General features: G+C 49.1%; 1 protein-coding gene across 1 annotated transcript; it reads left to right on the forward strand.

Moving 5' to 3' along the window:
* Positions 1–5,060: 5,060 nt before the first annotated feature.
* On the forward strand, positions 5,061–5,723 carry N7539_006071 (uncharacterized protein; the record flags this gene model as incomplete). The annotated part of the gene is made up of 1 exon (XM_056935673.1): positions 5,061–5,723. One exon carries the CDS (start codon positions 5,061–5,063, stop codon positions 5,721–5,723), a length of 663 nt encoding a protein of 220 aa, XP_056789141.1.
* Positions 5,724–11,242: the final 5,519 nt, after the last annotated feature.

Consider the following 11,242-nt stretch of genomic DNA (forward strand, 5'->3'; position numbering starts at 1 on the left):
ATGCGTTCAAGCTACGGTTTCTGTTCCCCGAGTCGAGTGAACTCTCCTGCCGCGTTGAATCCGTGAGAGCATTTGCAAGGTTTGGATTTCAACCCTTTTCCTTCACCTATGATAAGACATAATGGGTATGCAGTCCCTGAGCAGAGCAACGATCGTGCTGTTTATGTTAGACACGACTGGAATAGCCCATCCTGTTGTGGCAGGTTCAATGGAGTCGATAAAGTCTGTATACTTGGAGATGCTCAAGTACCAAAGTATTTTGCCGCATTTTATGAGGTAATAATCTCCCTAGCAATAATGGGAAATGATGTTACCATCCATGGATCCTATCCTGGAGCACTATTTGTGAGTTCAAGTTAGTAAATTAGATAGAACTGAAGGGGGCCATCCATAACAGAGAGTTCGATATGGATGGCTACTGTCCCGGATTGACTCCAGTGCAGGTAAGTGATGCTTAGACCATTGTTCTTGTCTTGATAGCAACTGATAGGCACTGGACGATGTTCAAGTTCTCTAGTGTCTCGCAGGTCACCTAGAATCAATTGTTAGATCGACATTTTAGCAGTCTGACTAGGTGACCGATATACGAAATTGAAACTAGTCTATGTGATCGACTCCCACAAAATGGTTAATTTGAACAACAGGACCAGCACGCATATCAACTGCACCCACAATGTCTATGACTAGCCATTCTCATCGTACCTATAGTCTATGCATACTACATGGTACATACGGATGATCGATGTGCGAATTACTCGTGTCCCACACAGTCCATGCAATGATGTCATAAGTCGCGACGTCATCGCCTCCTCAAACCTAACCATCCATCACAGGCGGCCAAACGTGGCCAAAGCGCAGGGCAGATCTGACCCGCCGCACTGGGTTCAAAAAGGCTGTCGGCGGCCTCCGCGTTCAGATACCCCCCAACACCTCGCAACATTACACTGTACAAGCCAGACTGTTTCCCGACGTGGAGAAGCTCGCAGGTTGTCCTATCTGGGGTCGGCTGAGATATGGCGCTTGGGATTGGTTGTTGGATTGCATGACACCATCTTATCGTCTCATAGCTACCTAACCTGTACTCATTTGCGCACGGCTCATGAGTTGCTGCTTTGCATGTCATCGAGTGAAGCTTTTGATCAGTTTATGAGATATTTTGGAAGGCATACCTCTTGGACAGATGCGAGGGATTAGACGGTGCTATCTCAGAGCGTCTGTTGAATGTGGCTGGAGTGCGACTACGTTGAATTGCTCTGATTCTTGCCTAGTCTGGCGTATGGACTTGTTTGACACAGTTTTGGCCGAATCGGCAGCTATTCATAGCTGCTGAATTTTTTGCTCTCAGATATCCATATCAGTCGAAACCAGGTGTCGCTTAACAGGTCCATTCATTCTCACATGGCGCGACTGGTTCCCACGATGATCTTATTGAGAACATTCCCATCAGTTAGGGGTTTAGAGCAAATTAGTAGGTACTAGGTATACACTTGAGTTGACGTAATGTTGGTTTAGCAAAATTGGAAGCTGCAAAGCTACCGCCCGGGTCAAGTCGAGGCTAGGGACATTGCGTTCAAAATGTGGGACTGGATCAACCGGTATGTTATCATATATCAGCAATTGAATTCGTCGGACGTTTATCTCTACATTCGGTAAAAGATGGCCCGACATCCAACTAAAATTTCTGAAGAGTACTGATTTAGGAGCTTCTACCTCGCGGAAAAAAGAGCAGTACCCCAAACGCCAATAAGTCCCCGATTTTTTGCTTGACCTAAGAGGACGTTCAGGCCCGAGAGTCTCATTTTTGCTCATTGAGCAAGCGTCGCAAACAGATTGCCTCCTCGTTATTTCATCAAGACTCTGATCATTAAAAAAGATGTGAGACATCACAGGGTACATCCGCTCGACAAAGGCGAAAAGGCGGAAGTCGCGAGTAGCACGTTGTTCTAGAATTGTTCCAGGAACAATATGGTTGTCTAGCGGCGGCGTTCGTCACGTCTCTTTTTTTGACCTTCGTGGAGGAAGAGAGCTTTCGCGCTAGAGGTGCCAGATTGGCACCTGGCAAATTGATAGACTTGGGCTCCTTGGTTGGAAAATGTAGATTTCGTGGTTAATAGGAGTGATTAGCAAGAAGCGACGAGTGATCTACATAAAGCCATGGGACACAATCAAGGTTCGTAGCTACATCGAGTTGAGAGTGTGTCCCGTTCAATCTAGACGAGGGCCCGGACATTGAGAGCATGGTGGCGATCGACTCCTTCCACCCTCACTCATACGCACTCCAGTCATTGCGGTACTGCCTTGAGACCCATGTTTCAGGTCGCCATCATGACCTGCGCGTCGCTGTAGGTCTACAGAGACGACCTCCAATACAGAATGCATATTGTGCGCTGGTAGAGAATGTACTCAATTCGGGTACCTTGCCATCTAGGTCACGGGCTCAAGGGGTGTTTATGCTCACGTCCGGCAAGGGATATGAGTCTGATTTAGTTTATGATGTTTGATCAGCGGGTCAATGAGGAGCTACATTGACACAATTGATCCATTCTTCATTCTCGTTCATCGAGTGAATGTACTACGCATGGGTTGATCTTGTGCAAGTCCGTCTCAGGGGGTTTTACGCGATGGATCAAGTCAGTGAAACACACCTGAAAGTCGTTTATAAGTGGATATGCGACTCAGCAGAATCCAAAGCGTTGACGTGTGCATGCACATCTCAATGGATCTAGTACTCGATCGCAACCACATACACTCGGCCAATCACCGTATACACATAGCCGACGGAATCTCTCCATCTTCATATTTTCATGTCACTGCCGGCGCAAGGAGGCGGGATCATTCTCGTAGCCGAAGATTTCACCTGGTTGCTGGGTCCGGGTATCCGGACCCAGCAAATGGGTAAAGATCAGATCTGAGGCATGAAGCCACCAGAGGACACGTTCTGTGGAAACCGTGAAAGCACGGCCCGGAAATGGGATAAAGTGTATCTTGGTTGACCACGCAGGTCGGCAGGTCTTCGTGGAAGTTTCACATTAGTATACAATGACGAGATCCCGAGGGTTTGGGCCATGGTACAGTTCAAGCTCGAAACATCTTCTTCAAGAATTTTTAGTGCCTTCCTCAAACGGCGACAGGAGAGACTGAATACCGATCGACCAAGTCAAGTCATGTACCCCTCTGTCCATGTGCACACGGTGACTTGCTCGTCAAAGAGACGCCGGGGAGAACCCCACGCCACCGGCGCGGTATGGAAGCGCAGGGCATTGTTCATCAACACAATGCATGATCCAGGCTTGACAGTGTAGACACATTTGATCCAGCCGCTGTACACGTCTAGGAAGCCTCGTGACTTCAGTCACGACACCTCTGACTTCCTCTGGTCACGACGATCATCACCTTCCATGGAAATCACCTTGCCTGCACTCCGTGCTAGCCACCATCCCACCGTCAACACATTTTCACCTGTCTCAATTCCACATCGCGCCCACCTTCTCATGGGTGATCCTAGCACAGGTGCTGCAGGCGAACCATTGATCCATTGATCGGGGAGCTGAGCGCTTATCGAATCACCACGGAGACTTTTTAGCCCACGACCGACTTCCCATCTGAGATCGATCCGCGATCCACCCTGCAGCCCGTGGACGGTGAGATCTGAGGACCCAGGGCGACCACCGCCATGATTGGGTCAACCAGATCGGACCGTTTCGATGGATCCGATTTTGGGATTCGAAAATAATCCAGTGCGAGTCGTCTCCAATGCACACATGCAGAATTGGGAAGGAGACTTACTCGATGGCCTATGCGGATGCCAGATCGTGATCCAGGATGCGTGACAGTCTCCAAAAGTCACTGACCCTACTGAGTCCTGACCGTCTGACTTGAAGGTCGACTTGTGTGCCTGAACCCCCCCCTCGCCGTCGTCCGAAGAACCAAACTACCTATAGATGCTCCTCTACATCCCCCTCAACAAGCCCGTGTTTCTGTGTCTTTGACTGGAGCATTTTTCTTTCCCCCCTCCCTTTCCCTTCTTGACTCATCTTTCATTCTTTCATTTTCCCATTTGGAATTGCTCGAGAACGAATTTGCCTCCCAGGTCATCAGTCTCCTGTGCCTGGGGACACGCGCCGCCGAGAGTCTTTGAACACTGAATTTGGTTCGCTTTCTTCCACCCGATCTCATTTCACTTGGAAATCTATCCACTGTCAACCCATTTTGCGATCTTGTTTGAAGCTCTGACGTGCTTTACTCCTTCAATTCTTCTCTGGCTCGTACGTTGATATTTTTTTCTTTCTTCTTTTCTTCAACCTACAGTTCTCCTGAGGTGCTGAATTCGATCCTTTCCTCGCTGAGACTCACCACCTTCCTCTCGCTGGAAACTCTTGTCTCTCTCCTCAACCATCGTCAATCACCAACAGAACCTCAAATACACCAGGCATTGTGCTTGAGAGTCATGATCCATGTCGTTTGTCGGCGGACGTGACCTCGACCCAATGTCTTTCAATCAGCCCCAATTTGGCCGAGGTTTTGGGGGCTTCAGAGATCTCTTCCGCTCTACTCCTCCCCCGCCTCCTCCTTCATCCTCCCCATCTCCCCGGCGTCGAGTTTCACTCTTTGTTCGTCGAGGTAGGGATCTTTTTGCAAACAAGTAACCACTTCCCATTCCAAATTGACCCTGTTCGAGATCCAAGACATACCTCTCCTTCCGTCTTGCAATGGTTTCAAGTCACAACGTTCCACGGTCTGTTGGCATGGCGTCTTCTCCGTGTGGCCTACGGCGGGCTTAGGTGGAAAGTACTCTTGGGGAGGGGAAATTGGGTCAGCCCAAAGCACTCTCCAAAGTACCCCGCAGAGAGTCGACTTCCAAAGACGAGATGGAGAGGGGAACATTTGCTTCCTCTTTGCGAAGGCAACCTTGATGACTAAAAGCAATCGCTTTCGGATCCCATGTTCCTTCCCCCCCCCCCTCCCTCAGCACCAGCATCAAGAAGAAACAAAGCTAAGAACATGACTTTTGCTTCCACAGATCCTTCGACGTGACGACCCGTTCGGCATCCCCTTCCCCTATGAACTCGCAGTCGCAATTCGATCCAGCCACCGTGATCGGGCTATCTGGCGCGACGCCTGGCGGTCGACCAGATCCCAGCTTCGATATCTTCGAATGGTATCCTCGCTACCAGAGCTGCCAGCGATATTTCCTCGATCATGCACAACACAGCGTCCCCGTGCAGGCATTGTCCGCCTTTTTGAATATCAACCTTCCCTTTCAACGGCGTCCCGACCCAGTCATGAACTCGTCTCCGATCATTGTCCCCGCAGGCGTCACTCCCGGGGGCCCAGCATCGACGGGGTCGCCCGCCGTCTCTCTGACCCCATACATTCGTCGCTTGGTCGCCACGGGTATGGATTTCCCAGGTGTGCTACACGGGTTTTTTGGGGACGACTGGAACGCGGGAGTCGGTCCCCTGCACGAGCAGGAGCGGCGCAATTACTTGTTCGCCGCCAAGAGTGGCGGCTGGGCCGCCGTGAAGAAGGACTACGATATTCTCCCGCTCGAGACGATACCATTCCTGCGCCCGCTGCAAGGGCCCGTCGATACGGAGATCCAAGCCGCCGAGCGCAGTTGGAGTGAATGGCTCGCCATGGAGGATTGGATGGTTGGCCCTCGTGCACCGGATGCTCTTCATGACTCCTCCTCACAGAATTCCCGGTCGCGCAGCTCTCGCTGAGTGCCTTCTGCCTGCTTGCCTGCCCGCGGAGATCCCACACCCAGGGATGTCGACGGTTCTGGCACATCTTTGCCTTTCTCCCCCTTCGATCGCCAATCTTATGACATATGTACCATTATTTTCTCTTTCTTTTTGGCCCTTTCACTTCTTTTTTGGGTCTCAACGCTCCCCCCTCCTCGCCCCTTCATTTTGGCGTCTCCTCCTCGAGTTTTTTTTTTTTTTTTTTTTGGGTGTTGACCCTCTTCGCCACACGGCTATGGGGTCTTGCATGGAGTGTATGGATTCTTCAGCGACATATCGACTCAGCATTTTCACTGGAATTATTTCACGATTCCAACGCCCCCTCCCCCCCCCTCAAGTGGAGCGTCCTTAAGCGATCATCATATCCTTGTCATCAGCCCCGACCGTGCTCCGTTCAAGCGTTGTCTCAAATCATCGATACTGGGTCATTCATCCGTATGATCCCCACTTCTCGGTGATCTGTGCACTTCACTGGAAAGCGGGACAGGGTCATGGATGAATCATCACAAAGGTCGCCATCCTCGCTTTCTCACATTTTCCAGCTCCGCATTATACACAAATTCTCCGACGGCGAGTGGTTTGACATAAACGCAACAAAACCACACAGCATATGTATGGACATTCTATTCTTGAGAAAAAGAACACGTAAAAAAAAAAAACAAAAACAAATATCAATTGGTTTTCGGAAGAATGGACATTGTACCATGAGTTCCAGATCACACAAGGACATCACTCGAGACCTAGATATTAAAAGATAGATCGTGACCTTTACCCAAGCCCTTGTTCAATACTCGAATGACACTGAGTTGTACAGTCGTAGTAGTCGACTATTCGGGCGGCGCCTCGGGAGTCTTATTACGTGACTCAGCGGACGACCTGTCCAGGAATCAAACTCAATTCCGACCACCTCTCCAACCCATTCCACAGTTCCATGGCTAATGAGCCTCAACGACCGGCCTTCTCGGACATTGTCCAAATGGAGGAAGTACTACATTCAGTGCAATCACTTACTGGATTCTCTCTTCATCCTGACTGGTCGCCGTTGAACCAGTTACAGAACCAAAATCCAGACCTCGGTAATGAGATTCACAGGCGCTGCTCACTACTCATGTGAATTGCGCCGTCCACGGTCTAATAGGATGCTCGTATGCTCGTGTGCACTGAGCAATCGAGTCCCACCCTTTGCACCGCCCAGCATTAATGTACTTGCACTGTCCTGAAGAATAAAAATGTTGCGAGTGTGGAAAAAAGCGCAAGCTTGCGATCTCCACTTGTGTGGCAAATTCGACCATCCTCTCGGCCGAAGCTCCAAACACTCGCATTACATTAATAATAGGGAATCGGATCCGAGTCGATTAACTGGAATACGGCGGTAGGTTGACTCAACCCAGGCCTCTTTCCGAGTCCATATGTAGTGCTGTCAGTGTAGGGTGCACATCTTGTCCGTCCCGCACTACATGTATACTTGGTTGTAACTACTAGGCACCGGTATAGTACTATATATGACTGAAAAGAGGATGAGCTGGGCTGAACTGGAATGAACTGGTTTTGGATTTGCGAGGACTTGCCAGGTAATGTTCTTGACATCGAAGATAGTGTATGTAGTATGTACAATGTACATACATTAGACATCTACACCGTCCAGTACGATTGTCTCGAAACAAAGGACACGAAGGTACCTCCATTGGGTGCCCGTGCAGACCCGACTTTGGGGTCGACCAGAGCCGCACCGTGAGCCTCCCGCTAGCCGTTCCAAGTCGATGGATTCGCTACATGTGGTGACCCTTGCTGCGAGGATCTCGAGCTATGAATGTTATTTTTCTGTCTTTTGCTTATATTCATCATAACGAAGGAAGCAAACGCTATCATGAAAAAAATATCAAATCAGGAGTAGGGAGTAGCATTTCCATCTGCCTCTCAGGGCGGAAACCACTCTACGCGCGATACCCTATGTATGTATCATGGCTGTACCGCCACCTTGAGAAACGACTACAACGGAACGACTTACTCGAGACTCCCAAGTAGTTGAGCAACGCTACCTCGCTTAAATGCTTACTTCCAATGATTGTGCAATCTGCACAAACATTTGCGAGCCTAAGTAGAGATTAGACCGTGAGCAAAGCCAATCATACGGGCGGATCTATAGTACCGAGTCTATCGACATCCACGGCAATGCATTCTGCCATCTTCTGTTGTTATGATTGGGTGCATTTATGTGATTCCTTGTCCCGCTCAGATCAATCCGTAGAATGATTTTCATGTCGAATATGTCCTGGATCGACTGTATGATTACGCTTTACAGTCTACATTCTGTACAATGTTGTATGTACTATGTAGTATGTACTTTGTGGTTTACGTGAAGTTATAAAATTGGGGAGAACACATGGCTGTGCCCGCAAGGACGGGACGTCCATCGCATCCTAACCCATGCCACGATCCAACCGCTTCACAGCAGCATTGATCATTTTGCATTTTCCATTAGCCAGCAAAATCCATACCTAAACCTATCCATAGGTCCATACACCTACATTCCCTCATTGACCTTCCAGATACACCGAGCCTCCGGTCCATCTTGACTGCATCAGACCTTGCCATTCCATCCGGCCTGAAGATTGGCGGAGGCGGTACCTTTCTTCCGCATTCGGTCGGAACTCACCGTGCGGCATTTCCGAGATTAAAAGCCGTTATGTTCGGGACTGGAGAATGGTACACGGTTCATACGGGACTGTGTCACGACTTACTAGTTACTACACTCCATTTCAGGGGTCCGAGGCACCTCGGTCGGCCTAACGGTTTACTAGAACTTTGAATAACGTGTTTCATGAAGAGTTCCGGATTTGCATCGAGAAATTCCGAACCAAGTGTAGCTGGGGACTGCATGCTCTCAAGCGATAGGTACCATGTGCTCGTGAGGTCGAATTTCATATACTCTAGTTCAACGACGACAGAGCATAGGCGCAGTAAACATGTAGGGTAGTCCCAACATTTTTGGGAATAGACTGCACAACGAGTACTGTAGATGGCGATGCAGCGCAGCGCACCGCTGCACACAGTTCATCGAGTAAACGAGAACGAAAGCTCGGGTAGCCAATGGAGATTCAAGCAGAGCCAATCAGACCAGACGAGTATCATAGCGTTCTCGACGACTGATTTCCCGATATGTCCGAGTGTTTCGAAGTCAGCATCAGATGAGGCAGTGTCTTCTGGTTCAGTGGTTTGGCATGGACGGATGCTAATCGATAACTCATATATACTGCATAGGTCAGTGCATAGTACATACTACATACCGCATCAGTGCATACTCATAGTACATACCCTTAGTGGCTCCTCCGATCTTGATCTGCCTTTTGATGGAGTGCCCTCGGAAGCTCTGTGGTGCACCTTCCATTACACTTTATGTCTGTATGGAGGCTCTTTACCTAGGTACCTTTTGCCCTTTGTAGCTTATCTCGAAAGCTCCATGCAAGGTGTCCGATAGGACATTTAGAGCTAAAACAAATGTAGTCACCGTGGCACAGACGTACTTCACAAATATGAAGCGACGCGTAAGACTTTCAACCCTCAACCGGTCAATGGCTTTCATCACTGGAATTACCTTCACAGGGCGAAGCATTCAGTCGATCGATGAGATGCTTTCTTGGCCTTTTATTGGCTCATCGAGTGATGTTTTCGATACGGATACGATGCACATTGCACAGTCTGTTAACATCCAAGTAGCTTGGGGCATCGATTCACGGCGGACGCATGGATCCACAAGCGTCTATTTACATGGCCGCGGTATTGCCTTACTGAGGGCGTCCATGCGGCTCCAGATTCCGAAAGGCTGTGATGAGCACTGCGCTCCCAGTCTCATCCCCAACTCTTCATAGTCCACTGGCGTATGTGATTGTCCAGTGGTGACCTTCGGATGGCTAGACTCCTGCCAAAGATCCAGGACCGGGCCTATGCCCCTCCATCGGCACTCGTGCGGTGGACCCCTGGCGCTTTGAGCGGTCCTAGCGGAAAGCTGCTCGGTGCCGGGTGTGGCTTTACCTCCTGAATCATGAAGGACGAAAGACTGCATCCAGTCTCGTCGCTAGTTGTGTCATAAATTTTACATCATGAAAAGCTGATAGCTTTGGAATCTCCGCCGTCTTGTCGGCAATAGGAGACCCGAACATCAACTGTATGTGTAGACTAATAAGCCGCGAGGGCGATGTCCAGATCGTTAACCGGTGTACCAAACTGCTTGTTTGTTGTGTCGACATTGTGAATAGCTAGTGCTGGAAGAAAGTATTCCTCGTAAAGTGAGGTCGTCCGATCTTTCAGTTCAACTCCTGAATCAGAAGCTGATGTTATCACTGGCAGAGCTCGAGTTCGCAATACGTAGGGATATTATATCTCCGGTGGTGTTGACACCGAGTAATCAACATTCAAGCAGGGCCAGGTACATGGCTCTCGAAAGATGAGAACCTCGTTGGAAGTACATCCGATATTCGTTCCGAGTATCTTGAAACTTTTGTTCAATTCAAAAGTATTCCACGGGACACTTTGGTCATTAACATGAGCTAGCCGCGCTGATGTGAGAAACCCCGGAAATGATTTACTTAGCTTACCCAGTCTCACTGAAAGTCACTGGATACATCCCATACCAACCTCATAGGACATAATCTCAGCCATTCTTGAGTAGAGCCCTTATTCTCCAGAAATGGCACGGACTGATGGTTGGACGAACTCGACAGAGAAGAACTGTGTACTTTGTGAAGGGGCGTACACTCGAACCTTGACTTCCGGAATATCCAGCTCCCAGCAACATAGCGTGTAGCATCGGATATCATTGGGTTGTTCAGCCAGGACGTACCAAAGGGAGCTTAAGATGTTGCGGTGGTGATTTATGGAGACAATTCGAGAATGACTGCATTGTAGTGCCGAATTTAAAAGGATGATCTTCTTGGGTATGGTGACGATGCTTTCAATGCGTCTTTCAGTGGCCCTTGACGATAGTGAAGAGCGGACAACTTCAAACGAAGAATCCTAAAGAGCACTTAAGTAGCGCCGACTGGACAGGGGTTGATATCTAAGCCACTGACGAGCACAGTTAGTATATCGTATAGCGATAGGTAAAGAAATGAAACCGAAAAGTCTTTCTGCTGTTCCGTGCTGGACTCACTTTCGCTCAAAGTGCGTCGGGCTTCATCGAAAATCCTAGTATGCTTCGATCTCTATCGTTGAAGATGCTGCAGCATATTGAGGACTAGTACTCACTCTGAAAGAAGTATCTCGACCAGTAGACTGCACTAGCTAGAACTGGGAGCTCATCGTGTGTCGGGTCGAGTTGTTTGCCCTTCCAGTTCATGACTATGAGCTGATTATCTGCCAGCCTGATTCAGTTTCGTGGACCGTGATTGTTTGCTTTCCCAATTTTGCTGTCGCGACCTGATTGTTTGTCTTTCCAACAAGGCTAGTCAGAGCTCATTCTTCTTGGAGTGCTATGCATCGTGATGTTACTCGATCTCACC

The sequence above is a fragment of the Penicillium diatomitis genome, assembly GCF_028827545.1.
Source record: "Penicillium diatomitis strain IBT 30728 chromosome Unknown utg000007l_segment0_segment0, whole genome shotgun sequence".
NCBI classification, from domain to species: Eukaryota; Fungi; Ascomycota; class Eurotiomycetes; order Eurotiales; family Aspergillaceae; genus Penicillium; species Penicillium diatomitis.